At 39.9% G+C, this 15,513-nt stretch overlaps 1 protein-coding gene across 1 annotated transcript in view; it reads left to right on the top strand.

Moving 5' to 3' along the window:
• LOC119803889 (zinc finger protein 431-like) overlaps nt 1-2,329 on the top strand; it is a 48,686-nt gene extending 46,357 nt beyond the window's left edge. Inside the window, exon 4 of the mRNA XM_038315352.1 lies at nt 553-2,329. Within this exon, the coding sequence (XP_038171280.1) occupies nt 553-2,131 (1,579 nt within the window). The 3' untranslated portion in view covers nt 2,132-2,329. The remainder of the gene's footprint in view (nt 1-552) is intronic.
• The last annotated feature ends 13,184 nt before the right edge of the window (nt 2,330-15,513 follow it).

The following is a 15,513-nucleotide window of genomic DNA, read 5'->3' as shown; positions in this document are numbered from 1 at the left end:
AGGGATATGAAAAGATTTAACATACCTCTCCTTAAGAACAAAAAGAAGATAAGCAGTAGTTCCCATGTCGAGTATACTTGTTGAATTTCATTCAAGTATACAATACTGATGGTTTGCTACCATCATGTTTAATATATAAACATTCCAATAATGACCCATGAGTTCTAGGTCTGTGCAAATACTTCTGAATGTCCTAGTTCACTTAGCAAATGTAATATGATTCACAGTATAGTAAAATTTATGAATGCAGTAAAGTTGGTAAAGCTCTCAGTGTATTCAGTTGTCTTCAAAAATGTGAATAATATAAAAATATTTCTGCAAATGTGAAAATGTAAACCATGAAACAAAGGAATTTATCATCAAACTTATTTTTCTAGATGCAGATTGATCCCTAATTAAAAAGCAAACATGATTTTAAACAGAGTTATGAAACCTTAATAACTAATTCCTTTTTAGAACTGGAACAAGTTATAAAATTAATTCATACAGATATAAGGTTCAACAGTGTATTGAATGTGGTAAAGCTTTTAAATCTGCCAATTATCCTTGCAGGACTGAAAGAAACCAAAATGGTGAGAAGAAACTTTCAGTTTATACTCACTGTGGACCTCATCTTCTAAGGAATGAAAAAACATATACTGGACAAAAATGCTCTACAAGTAAGCAGTGTGGTAAAGCCTTTGCATATCACAGTCATATTCAAGTGCTGAAAAGAAAACACACTGGAAAAAAACCCTATGAATATAGTCAAGGTGATAAAGACTTTGTTCTTTATGAAACTCATCAAAGTCATAAAAGAAAACATACTGAAGAGAAATCCTCTGAATGCAATCAGTGTGGTAATGTGTATGCATGTCAAACTGATCTTCAAAAGCATAAAAGAATACATACTGGAGAGAAAACCTATGAATATAATCAGCTTGGTAAGGCCTTTGCACATCTCAGTCATCTTCAGTTGCATAAAAGAACACATATTGGAGAGAAAACTTATGAATGTAATCTGTGTGGTAAGGCGTTTGCTGAAAATAGTACTCTTCAAAAGCATAAAAGAACACATACTGGAGAGAAACCGTATGCATGTAATCACTTTGGTATGGCCTTTGCTCAACACAATGAACTTCAAATACATAAAAGAACACATACTGGCGAGAAACCCTATGAATGTAATCTGTGTGGTAAGACCTTTGCACATCACAGTGATCTTCAAAGGCATAAAAGAACACATACTGGAGAGAAACCCTATGAATGTAATCTGTGTGGTAAGGCCTTTGCACATCACAGTAATCTTCAAAGGCATAGCAGAACACATACTGGAGAGAAACCATATGAATGTAATCTGTGTGGTAAGGCATTTGCATATCAAAGTGCTCTTCAAAAGCATAAAAGAACACATACTGGAGAGAAACCCTATGAATGTAATCTGTGTGGTAAGGCCTTTGCACATCACAGTGATCTTCAAAGGCATAAAAGAACACATACTGGAGAGAAACCCTATGAATGTAATCAGTGTGGTAAGGCCTTTGCTCAACACGGTGCTCTTCAAATACATAAAAGAACACATACTGGAGAGAAACCCTATGGATGTAATCAGTGTGGTAAGGCCTTTGCACGTCTCAGTCATCTTCAGGTGCATAAAAGAATACATACTGGAGAGAAACCCTATGAATGTAATTTGTGTGGTAAGGCCTTTGCACACCACAGTGATCTTCAAAGGCATAAAAGGACACATACTGGAGAGAAACCCTATGAATGTAATCTGTGTGGTAAGGCCTTTGCTGAAAGTAGTACTCTTCAAAAGCATATAAGAACACATACTGGAGAGAAACCCTATGAATGTAATCTGTGTGGAAAGGCCTTTGCTGAAAATAGTACTCTTCAAGTGCATAAAAGAACACATACTGGAGTGAAACCATATGAATGTAATCTGTGTGGTAAGGCGTTTGCTAAGAATAGTACTCTTCAAAAGCATAAAAGAACACATACTGGAGAGAAACCCTATGAATGTAATCTGTGTAGTAAGGCCTTTGCACATCACAGTGATCTTCACAGGCATAAAAGAACACATATGGGAGAGAAACTCTATGAATGTAATCAGTGTAGTAAGGCCTTTGCATCTCAAAGTAATCTTTAAAAGCATAAAAGAACACATACTAGATAGAAATCCTATGAATTTAATCAGTGTGGTTAGGCCTTTGCTCAACACGGTGCTCTTCAAATACATAAAAAAACACACACTGGAGAGAAACCCTATGAAATTTATCAGTGTTGTAGGCCTTTGCATGTCACAGTAATCTTCAATTGCATAGAACACATACTGGATAGAAAACTGTGAATGTGATCAATGTGGTAAGGCTGTTGCAAATCACAGTCTTCTTCAGTTATAAAGAACACATCATGGAGAGAAACCCTATGTTCGTAATCATTTTGGTAAGGCCTTTGCAAAACAGTCATCTTCAAATGTACAAAAGATCACAGAGTAGAGAGAACCCCTATGAATGTAGTCAGTGTAGTTAGGTCTTTGGAGACCACTGTACTCTTCAAGGAAATAAAAGAACACACTTTTATTGTGTAGTGTAGAAAATCTTTATGAATGTATATCAGTGTTAGAAAGACTTTTCACATCTTATTCATCTTCAAATGCATAAAAGAACACAGACTGGAGAGATAACTGGTAAATCCTGTGTCACAATCATCTGCAAATACATACAATAAACTATCTTGCAGAAAAGCTATGAATTTAATATGTGTATTCTTCAAACCATGAGAAAAATCATACTATAATGAAACTATAAGTGAATTTAGTGTTTTAATGTTTTGTACTTCATACAGGATTAAGACTTTGTGTGTAATCAATCTGATGAAACCTATGCATATTACCGTAATCATCTGTACCAGTGGAAGAAACTGAGGGCTTGTTATAACTTATTTTTTAAAGATCTTAGGCCAATACACATACGGTTAACCAACAGCAGTTATTGTGTAGAAAAAAATGGATAGTGTAAAAATCTGTTCAAGCACTATGATATCTCTTTATTTTGTTTGAACCAACAAACCAATGGACAAAACCCTTTTTGGAGCCTTAGGAGTAGGAGAAAGGGCTAATTAAAGAAACACACCTCAGACCTGAAAGCAGAGCCAAAATGGAAAGCACTTTTTCTCTGAATCTAGAACTAGTTAAAGAAACACCTTCTCCCTGAAAACAGCCCGAATGTTACAAAGTGCCAGTGAAAGAAACACTCTCAAAACACAACCAAATAAAAAAGCCCCACACTCTACCCTTCTCCAAGTGAGCATCAGTATGAAATCCAGCCCATCTCTGATCTTGTTCAGGATTGGGGATTAAAATCTAACCAATTCCCATCAACTTGGCATCATCCCAGAGATGTAAGGATATTTTAACACATGAAAATTTGTCATTGTAATCCACCATATAAATAAACTAAAAGAAAAAAGCACATGAAAAAAAAAAATCTAACCAATTCCCTCCTTCAAAATCTCCTTTGATGCCCCCTGGTCCTAAGAAGACCTATATGAGCCATATGCACATTCAGTATCCAGCTGCCCTATTCCACACTGGCAGGGGTATTTATACTCCTGGTTTCTTCCCTCTCAAATCTCTAGATTGGAGATTTGTGTGAAGACATTCTTTCACTGGAATGCTTCAAAAACTCCTCGAGTTGTGCTGACATACAATTGTTACTTCCGTTTGGAAACCATTATGACAATTAAGCTCATCCCAGATGTGATTGGTCACTTAATTTCTCTGGCCACAGTCAGATTTTTTTGTTTCACATTCCTGCAGTTCTTTAACTGCAAGCAGACAATTCTTTGCTGCTGCCCCATTTGCACGAGCATGTGTCTCTGTAGGATCTGTGCCTATGTGAGCATGCACCCCTGCCCTCTGCAGGAGCTGCTGGCAGGCTGTGGTCCAAAGAATAATGAAGGAAGGTGGTCAATGTCATGCTTCTCCTTAGAGAAGCTTTTCTTTTGGGACCCAAAGTTCTGGAACTGAACCAAGAAAAATTCACAGGAGGCTAAAGGCATAGGTACCTGCCTCATCTCTTTCAGGATAAAGAAGAAGGTGAATAGACAAAAATATACAGTAATGACAATCAAGCAGGTACTCGTACCACTTAACATTTCTCGAAAGATAAGCACATAAAACAGCAACATATTAACAGTCAAAACACAGTCCAAGAAAACAAGCATTCATTCACACACCTTTTTAAAGCTCTAAATTCTTACTTCATTCTGTAGGAACCAGGAACACACATCTAATATACATTTCAAAAACTGAAGCAGTTGTTGTCCTTAGCACCCCTGACCTTTAAAATATCTATAAGCAATGTACAAACCCTGTTTGCTATTTTTCTGGCCTATATTTAGCTTTTTAATAATTATATACAAGTTACTTCTTATTTTACAATTATACTCGCGTTACTTCATACTTGTTTTTTATGTTACTTTGCTAACCTCTTTTTATATTTACACCATGCAACTGCTGATACTCCCGGGATATCCTTAATGTACCTCAGAGCATCCTTGGGATTTGCATTGTCCCTATGAAGACGCCCCTCTTCAGAAAGCTGCACAGCTGGATATCGCCTGTAGGAGCTGCTCCTACAAGGTCAGCTAGGGTTCCTGGATAGGGGATTCTTGAGGCCAAAGAAAAGTCAGAAGAAACAGAAGACAGGATAGAATGGGGAGGTGTGTCCAGTCATGCTGAAGCAGCCAAACAGCCCAGGGTTTCTTTCAGAACTTCTTTAAATACAAAAGCAGAACAAAGCACAGCACAGATGAGATGGTCAGACAGTATCTGACCACAAGGTCATTCCTGTCCTTGAGTTAGCAGCTTCCTCTCCACATTTATCCCAATTTTCCATATCCATTTAATTCTCATCTGAGGGAAACCAAGGATTATATTCCTTGATAGTTTAAAGACACATCTCTAAGTCTGATATAGATACATGGGTGCCATGAGTTTGCAGCAAATGCTTAGGCATAGACAGAAACAGAGAAAAGTTATCTTGTCCCATTACCCTGTAATTACTTTTCTTATTATCTGATATTCCTGACATTCTCTCAGGGTCTGTTTCAGGCACCAATAGTTGGTGTCCCTTCCCCAACTACCTCAGGTATGGATGACACTGGGTAGTACCACAGAAATCAGAACACAAGGGATGCAGGGTAAAAGATACAACTGCATACTTTATTGCAAAGCCAATGCTCTCTGATACTCAAATCACAATCCAAGGTAGGTTCTTATAATAATTGAAATAGTTATAGAAACTACCAAGTTTGTTACAAATTATTTCAAGAGTTTTTTTGCCCTAATGTAAACAAGAAGCCTGTTGTTGTAGTGATGAGCTTCGGGCAGGCCTGCTTTTAGTCCCGCCCGGCTTCCGGTCGCCTGACTAGCTTATGCCCCCAAATAACAACACACAAATTGTATTCTTTTAAACACTGCTTGGCCCATTAGTTTGAGCCTCTTACTCACATCTTGACTAACCCATATCTAATAACCATGAGTGGTGTCTTACCGGGAAAGATTCAGCATGTCTGACCTGGCAGCTGGCTTCATGCTGACTGGCCCAGAGAGGAGAGGCATGGCAATTGCTTGAGGCTTCTTCCTCACTTTCTTCTTCCCAGCATTCTGTTTTGTCTACTCCACCCACCTATGTTCTAACCTATCAGGCCAAGCAGTTTCTTTATTTATTAACCAATGAAATCATCAGATATATAGAAGACACACCTACATCATGTTGTTATGGAAATAACTTTGGCTGTTTATATATATGTGCTTCATCAGGAGAGAAACCACAACCTAATCATAGCAAGTGAACTACAGTGCACTTTTGTGTACTCAAGGACTGACTATTGTCAGGGCATTCTGCTGAGAGAGGAGGTATGCTTCCTCCATACTTGGCCTGCCAAGCATGTCAGCAACAGTGCCACTTCAAGTCACCCCTGCACAGAGTTTCTATAAAATTCAAAATAGCCCTCCACAGTGGAGTTGTGTTTCTGTATTAGCATAATCTTTGACTGGACCCACTGAACCTCTGATTTCTTTCTTTCCTTGAGTTGTTCTCATGCATATCTTTGTCACAGTCACTGGAATCTAACCACCACAGCTATTAATTGTAGATTTATCTCAAGTTTTTTTTCTGTATTTTAAAATTTTTCACACCTACACATCAAAGGAAGAAATGAAGGAGGAATTAAAAAAGAAAGAAAGTAAGAGAGAGTCAGCAAAACTGGAAAAAAACTAGGCAACTGGAAGAGTGGAAGGTAAGGAGAACCTTCAAATGTTGCTCAATATTGTAGCAAGTAATATCATGATCAGTGAAGAGGCAACTTGATTCAACTGAGATACTTAGAGTATTGTATACTTTCTCTACTCCAAAATTTAGTAATAATGTTAATACACTTAGTAAACAATGTATGACTCTATTCGCACATTGAAGTTACCCATATTTCCTCTTTCTGCATTTCTGTTATGACTGCCAAAATGATTGAAATGTGACTTTGATTGCACTTTTACTTGTGCCAGTTTGTTTTCCATTGTGCTATCAATCACAGTGTCCTTAGCAGCTTGAGGAGGAATGGACTTATTTGACTTACATCTTCCAATTGCAACCTGTCAATGAGGAAGTCACAGCAGGAACTAAAGAAGAGGAATGTTCACTAGTGCTTTGTTCCTCATTTCTTGCTTTGCCTGCCCAGGGGTGTGATAATGCACAGTGGTCTGGGTGATCCCACTTAAATCATTAATCACAAAACATTCCTTATAGGTCAGATCTGATAGAGACATTTCTCTGTTGAGATTCGCTATTTCCAGATGTCAATAAGTTATATCACAGTGGTGAAAAACTAAATGACACATTATTGGGCAGAACCACTTCTCACTTTTAGTGCTTCAAGCTGCGTTCTGATTCGGAGCAATCATAGATGAATCCAACACTGTCAGTGAAGTCAGAAAGCTGAAAATCCAGGACCAAGACAAGGTGGACAAGAGAAGCCCAGGTGACTTCTGCTGTTGTGAATCAGTGACTGCCTTGCTGAAGATATGGTTTGATGCCTTCATATCAGGCATAAACAATTTCCTGGACAACATATTGAAATGTCAGTTCTTTTGAACATGATAATATAATAGAGTATAGAGTGTTCAAGGATCACAGCTACAAAGAATCACAGATAGCTTTGAATCCTATAAAGGTGTGACTGTGCAGAAGAAGGTAGACTAGTCCTCTCCAAAGTAACCCTGGGTGAGCATCTGAGAAACTCGGAGGTAGATGAAAGCTAATACCCTCACTAGTGCCTTCTACTCATGGATGCTGAATCCTGTTCTACAACCTATACTGAGTAACAAGCTTTTATTTATTTTTGGTAAGATCAGGAAATCCCCTGGAATTCAAATCACATGAAGCTTCTTATTCTTATGAGAAACACTGATGACTGTCAGGGAACTTGCTTATTAGCAGGACATCTGCATGATTATGAAGATCACCAAAAGCAATGTTCAATTCCCACAGTCTAATAGAGCTTCTTGGAAGGGAAATTGATGTGGCCTTCCAGTTCAATCTCTGGGAATGGAGCTGTGGGAACTGAGGATTATGAGTTGGTCATCCTAAAAATTTTGGTTTATCTGCTTGGATGTCCCCCAACTCATCAGACCATGGGAAGCCTTGTCTAAAGCACAGGTAAGGGTGTGAGTTCTGAGAGGCACAGGAGGAATCACAGACTGCAGAAAATACATGAAGATGGACGTAGGAATTCCCATCATGGCAATGATGGGAAAGAGAATTGGATCAGGGGCAGGGGTGATCTATAAATCTAGTGACATGGAATTCCTGAGGTATTTTGAATTTCTTAATGTGGAAAAGTATGGAGGAACCAAGTATAACACCTACTTCCGGCTGGACCTGCCACGGACAGTTCTACAACAGCAAGGAAAAAGATTTGCACAGAAACTAATGATATAATACAGAAAATGAATGAGCAATGCAATAAAGTCATAATATGATTCTTTAGAACTGCCTTTGAAATTTCCTGCTTTATGGAAATGTCTGCTGGAAACTATGGGCCTATAGGCTGAAGATGGATGCCCCAACGGTACAGAGGAACTTTGGGTGACTGTCCAGGTAGCAAGATGTCTCAGTCATTTCTAGCGTTTTGGAAGTTGCTTACTTTTTGTTCACCTAGGTAATATTGTGTTCTTCTGGAGTCTTTGATGGAGTTGAAGAATAAATAGATAGTTATAGTTTTCCTTAGTTATGATAAAAGATAAAGTAGATATAAATATTGTAACTAATTCTTGCGTGGTAACTTTTGTTATATGTAATTTTGATATGTTAAAGTGAAAGCCTTTTTTGTTCAAACAGAAAAAGGGGAAATGATGTAGGTGTTTCTTCTATATCTGATGATTTCATTGGTTAATTAATAAAGAAATTTTAGGTCAGAGCATAGGTGGGTGGAGTAGATAGAACAGGATGCTGGGAGTGAAGACGATGCCTCCGGCAGTTGCCATGATTCTCCGACCTGAAACAATCGCCATGCCTCTCCTCTCTGGGTCAGATGCGATAGAGTCAGCTGCCAGGTCAGACATGCTGAATCTTTCCCTGTAAGACATCAATCGTGGTGTTACACAGATTATTAGATATGGGTTAGTCAAGATGTGAGTAAGAGGCTGAAACTAACGGGCCAGGCAGTGTTTAAATGAATACAGTTTGTGTGTTGTTATTTCAGTACATAAGCTAGCCAGGCGGCCGGGAGCTGGGTAACAGGAACATAGCCTGCAGCTCCACACTACAAGGAATGATCTCCAAAACATACAAAGAACTAAAAAATGGTTATCAAAAGAACAAATAATCCAATAAAAATGTGGTACAGACCTAAACAGAACTCTCATCACATGAATATAAATTGCCTGAGAGACACGTAGGGGAATTTCCAACATCCTTAGCCATTAGAGAAATGAAAATCGAAACAATTCTGAGATTCCATCTTACATCTGTTAACAATAGCCAAGATCAAAACACTGATGACAATTTAAGCTCGAGATGATGTAGGGGTTAAGGGAACACTCCTCCATTGCTGATGGGAGTGCAAACTGGTACAGCCACTTTGGATATCATTATGGTGATTTCTCATAAAATTAGGAAGCAAACCTCCTGTTGATGGGGCATGCCTTTAATTTGTGTACGTGGGGGGCAGAGACAAGCAGATCTCTGTGATTTTGAAGCCAGCCTGATTTACAAGAGCTGTTTACAGGACAAGCTCCAAAGCTACAGAGAAACTGTTTCTTAACAAACCTAAAAATAAATAAAAGAAGGAAAATAAGGCAACAACCTATCTCAAAACTCAGCAGCACCACTTTTGAGTATGAACCCAAAGGATGCTCAACCCTACTACAAGAACAAGTGCTCAACCTTGTTCACAGCTACATTATTTTTCAGAGCCAGAACCTAAAAACAACCCCTCAACTGAAGAATTGATAAAGAAATTATGGTATATTTAGACAATGGATACTACACAGTGGTTAAGAATAATGAAATCTTGAAATTTATGGGCAAATTGCTGCATCTAGAAACCATCATAAAAGAGTGAGTTAACCCAGACCCAGAAAGACAAATAAAATATGTTCTCACTCATAAGTGGCCTTTAGATATAAAAAAGGACAAACATCATACAATTCAAATGCCAGAGAACACAGACAACAAAAAGGAGCCTGAGAGAGACATACATGGATTTATTCTACATAGGACATAGAGAAAAACAATATCTGAGTAAACATGGAGCGTGTGGTACATGGGAGAAGGGGAGTGGAGAGGAAAGGAGAGTAGTGGATAATATATATTATATATAATATATATTATATATATTTATTATACATTTTTATAGTTATAATATATATAGTAAATATATATAATAAAAAAGTTAAATAATCTTTGCTACACAGAAGATCATGGGTGAATTATCCAAAGTGATAGTAATAAATAGATATCAGAAATATGGAACTTTGCTTAATTATGTAGCTCAATAACTCCTCATGCTAAGGCAAACTGGTTTACGACATTTAATTAAAAATAACCCAAACATATTTTGCAATAGAAAATTGAACATTCTGCTTTTGTTGCCACCTACTTTCCAGGCTAATATGTCCTTCTGGGTACTTTGATTGAGTTCAAAACTATATACTTATAGTTATCCTTAGTTATGGTGTGTGTAAATTAAATATAAAAGTTGAGACACACAAATGTAGGATAGATGATATACTTTAATTTTCCAAATGTAAGTTGACTAAATATTGTAACTATAATTAAAACAATTAAAATGTTTATGTTTAATTAAGCACAGCACTCTTGGGTGGCTGAGAATATGGCAGCGGAGGTAGAAATACTGATAGCACATGTGAACATGGGACTATGCGTTCCTCTTCTAGAAGCCCACTTAAATACCTGTGGGAGTGGTCTTGCCACTCCCTTGCAGCAGGATCAGGACCTGGGATGCTGGGGTTTGTAATCCAAAAGAATGAAACTCCCAAAATGAGTTCTGGGATGGATGCCAGGGGCTAGGGTGATGCTCCCAACTTAACATTCCAGACTCTTTGGATATTGGGATTACAGAAAGTTGAGATGATAATTATGACTCATATTTTCGGATCTCTTTGGGGAAAGGGTGTAAACTCAAGTCTGGCTACTTCCGGTGGGCCTGGGATGACATGGGAGGGGCAGAGTTGAAAGTTGGTGGGTGTAGAAAGGCATGTGAAACTGGCTAGGCATCACAAGAAACCCACTTTAAATGTGTGTGCACTATCATCCCGAAATTACAGGCACCTGCTTCCTGAGGGAGGTGAGAAGGCAGGTGTTTAGGAGAAAAAATATTCTTATTACTGGCCTGCTTCTGGAAACACCAGTCTACTTCAGAGAAATCTTGGACATCAATGAAATGACTATATGGGATTAATTTTCTTGCTGGAAAAAGTTAGGCACTGGGCAAGAAACTGTCTTTGCATTAACTACTGACAGTATACTCTCCAAGTTAGATGAAGAGGACACAGAAAGTGACAGCTGAGCATCACCATGGCAAAGCAGGAAAATCCTTTTAAATTCCTGCTTCACAGAAATTTGGGAAGATCTACGAGGTATATAGGCCAAAGTTAAAAGCCCACACATTACAGAGGAATCTTGGGTGACTCTCCCCACAGTACAGAGGAGTCTAGGGTGACTGTCGAGGGAATCAGTTTATGTTATTTCTTAGATTTTTAAAATTGTTTTTATTGAGATATATATATATTTTTCTCTACTCTGCTCTCTTTCTCCCCTATTCTAGCTTCTCCCATGTTCCCCATGTTCCCAGTTAGTTCAGGAGATCTTGTCTTTTTCTACTTCCCATTTAGATTAGATCCATGTATGTCTTTTCTTTGATTCCTCTTTGTTATCTAGGTTCTCTGGGGTTGTGAATTGTAGGCTGGGTTTTTTGCTTTATGTTTAAAAGCCACTTATGAATGAATATATATTATATTTGTCTTTCTGGGTCTTGGTTACCTCACTCAATATGATGTTTTCTAGATTCATCAATTTGCCTGTAGTTTCAAGATGTAATTTTTTTCTGCTTTGTAGTAAGTACTCCATTGTGTAAATGTACTACATTTTCATATTCCATTCTTTGGTGTCATTTAGGTTGTTGCCGTGTTCTGACTGATACAAATAATGCTGCTATGAACATAGCTGGACACATCCCCTTCTGGTATGATTGAGCATCCTTTGTATATATACTCAAAAGTGGTATTGCTTGCTCTTGACGTAGGTTGTTTTCTAATTTTCTAAGAAATTGCTATACTGATTTTCAAAGGTATTGTACCAGTTTGCATGCCCACCAGCAATGGAGTTTTTCCTTCAAACCACATCCCAACAAAATTATATCTCGTCTTTCCTGGTCTTGGCCATTTTCTCAAATTTTCTCAGGGACCTGTAAATTTGTCTCCACCCAGAGGCTGCAGAAATAGGTATATAGAAAATGACACCCTTATCCATTCTTTGGTTTAGGGACTTTTGGATGGTTTCCAAGTTCTGGCTCTGACAAACAATGCTGCTATGAACATAGCTGAGCGAATGTCCTTGTGGTACAATTGAGCATCCTTTGGTATTTCTGGGTCTTGAGGAATGTTGTTTCCTAATTTTCTGAGAAATCATCACACTGACATCGAAAGGGGCTGTACCAGCATGCATTCTCACCAGCAATGCAGAAGTGTTCCTTTTCCCCCACAACCTCTCAAGGATAAGTTGTCATTAGTGTTTTTGACCTTGGTCATTCTTACAGGTGTAAGATGGAATCTCAGAGTTGTTTTGATTTGCATTTCTCTGAAGATTAAGGATGATTTTAGAGTCATCTGTTGAGAGTTTTCTGTTTAATCTGTACTCCATTTTTTATTGGATTATTAGTTCTTGTGATGACCAATTTCTTGAATTCTTTGTATATTTTAGAGATCAGAACTCTGTCTGATGTGGGTATAGTGAAGATCTTTTTCCATTTTGCAGGCTGTCTTTTTGTCTTATTGACTGTGTCTTTTGCTTTACAGAAGCTTCTCAGTTTCAGGAGGTCCCATTTATTAATTGTTCTTTCAGTGTCTGTGCTGCTGAGGTTATATTTAGGAAGTGGTCTCCTGTGCCCATGAGTTCAAGTATACTTCCCACTTTCTCTTCTATAAGGTTCCGTGTGGCTGGCTGTATATTGAGGTCTTGAAAAACCAAAAAAAAAAAAAAAAAAAAAAAAAAAAAAAAAAAAAAAAAAAAAAAAAAAAAACCCAAAAACAAAAGGACTTCAAAGATACAGAAAACCCCTATCTTGAGAAACTGAAAAACAAAAACCAAGCAATAAGTAAAGAAACTTAAAAACTGAAGTTTAAGAAATATACTCATGATCCATTGGACCCTGAATTCTACAAGTCCCACTCTGCCCCAAATCTCCTATTACACTCCTACAAACCCCCTGCCACAACCTCAATGGAACTCTGAAACACAGCCTGCTGCTACACAGAGGGGATGAAGAGGTGAGTGATTACCCATGCAGTAGAACACCCCACTCTGTAGGCCCTCCACACAAGAACAAAACCCCGGGACCTGCCCTCAGCTTCCCTAGCCAGGTAGCCTGTGAGCTTCCTGAAAGGAGGCTGCTCCAGCACCCCCATCCCATCATTGAACCTTGAAAGCTACAAGTCCCACTCTGCCCGGAGCCCTCCTATCCATGCACCCCCAACCTAAGTGGAACTCTGCAGCACAGCCTGCTATTACACAGAAAGGACAAAGAGGTGAGTGATGACCCACCCAGCAGGACAACCTCTCTAGGACCTCCATACTGGGGCAAAACCCTGGACCCAAACCCCAGCTGCTTCAGTTCACTAGCCAGCCAACAGGCAAGTTTCCTCCAGGTGTGCTGCTCAAACACCCCCACACCATCCATCAGACCCTGAAAGCTACAAGTCTCACTCCACCCCCAAAACCTCCCATGCTACCTCCCAGCCCCTTGCAACTTCAGAGGAACATTAAAACACAAGATGCAGCTTCACAGGGTGGACCAAGACAGGGACCCTGAAGCACAAGCTGTGACTGCACAGACTGGACCAAGAGAGTGACCCAGGAGTGCAGACCAAAGGAGCAGGCCAAGAGAGAGTACAAAGACAGACCTCAGTGGCATGGCTCCCTGAAACACAGAGTTGGCCAAGAACAGGTCTCAAAGACACAAACAACACTTTAAGGATTGGACCAAGAGGCAAAGACACGGCTGTCACCAAGTGAAGGATGAGATGGGTAGGCGCCAATGCAAGAATTCATCCAACAACACAGAAAGCAGCATGGTAACACCAGAACCCAGTGGTCACACTACAGGAAGACTTAATCATCCTAACCCAGGAGAAGCAAAAGGAAATGATTTTCAATGTAACTTTGTGAAGATGATGGCGTCCCCAATGTAACTATAGGAGGATGATAAAGGATCCCAGAAGGACGCACCATACTGTCTTCCGCACCTCACCCTCTGCTCCTCCCCATCTGTAGACAGCATTCCAATGCTCACCATGTTACAGTTTCACAGCTCGCCAAAGCTCTCAGTTTATTATCTCCCGGCAGCAGCAACTTCACCACAGCACAGGAAACCACCGGTGCCAGCTCCTCTGCAAAATCGAGACTGAATGCGGAAGCCTGGAAGAGCCCTGCACCGCTTCTGACTGGCAGGTCACCTGGAGGGCCTGATTGGCTAGTGAGGTCTGAGTGACAAGAACACCTCCCACAGGACTGAAGTGTCCTTAAAGAGACAGCACAGAGGTTTCTGGTCATTCCATCCACCAGAGTTAAAGATCTTTTCTTCTTTTTTTATTTAAAAAATTTCCATCTCCTCCCCTCTTCATCCCCTCCCCTCCCCCATACCCTCCCTCCCTTTTCAGGCCAAGGAGCCATCGGGGTTCCCTACTCAATGTTAAGACCAAGGTCCTCCCAACTCCCCCCAGGTCCAGGAAGGTGATCAACCAAGCTGAGGCGGCTCCCACAGAGCCTGTCCATGCAGAAGAGTCAAAGATCAGCGCCTTTGTCCTTGGCTTCTCTGTCAGCCTCCACCGTTGGCCACATTCAGAGAGTCTGGTTTGGTCTCATGTTCCATCAGTCTCAATCCAACTGGAGTTGGTGATCTCCCGTTAGTTCTGTCCCACCTGAGGGTTGTCAAGAGACTTGACCGTAGAGGGGTTCCCAGGTTTCCAGGAAGACGCCCCCAGTTAGTTCCTTGGGCAGCTGAGTAGAGGGAGCCTGAAAAGGCCAGTTCCTATAGCCATACTGATGAATTTCTTGCATATCACCATAGAACCTCCACCTGGCGATAGATGAAGAAAATGACAGAGCCCCACATTGGAGCACCGGACTGAGCTCCCAAGGTCCTGATGAGGAGCAGAAGGAGAGAGAACATGAGAAAGAAAGTCAGGACCGTGAGGGGTGCGTTCACCCATGGAGTCGGTGGGACAGAACTAAAGATCTTTTCTTGATTGGCCGAGATACGCATTTCAATAGCACTTGCCCCTCGCTATAAAAGCAGACACCTTCAAAATCTTGCACTCCATACGAACTTTCCCTTTTTCCTCCTGGACACAACGTGGCCACCTGGCTTGTACAGTGCACTGTGCTGTGCTAGGTGCAGAGATTCCCTGTCCCACAGGGGAAAGGATGCACAGAATATTAACAGCTAAAGAGAATTTGAAGGTCACAAAAGGAGATGTTTGTTCTGTGGCTTCATGCTGAGGTCGGATGAACTGAAGATACTTTTTACATGGTTTTCACGGATATTTCACACAACAGAAGAGAAACGCAGGAGCCAGATCTCAAACAAGATGATTGGTCTTTCCCCCATCAAAAGGCTGAATGATGGCTCCATTGCTTTACGGGTTTTATTACTGAAATTCAAAGCAAACTCCAGGAAAATGAATATAATAAAATGAGTAGTGTTCATGGAAATGTGAATACGTAGAGAATA

The sequence above is a fragment of the Arvicola amphibius genome, chromosome 18 (assembly GCF_903992535.2).
Source record: "Arvicola amphibius chromosome 18, mArvAmp1.2, whole genome shotgun sequence".
Taxonomy (NCBI): Eukaryota; Metazoa; Chordata; class Mammalia; order Rodentia; family Cricetidae; genus Arvicola; species Arvicola amphibius.
The sequence above is the reverse complement of the archived record's forward strand: the minus strand, read 5'-3'. Positions and strand labels throughout refer to the sequence as shown.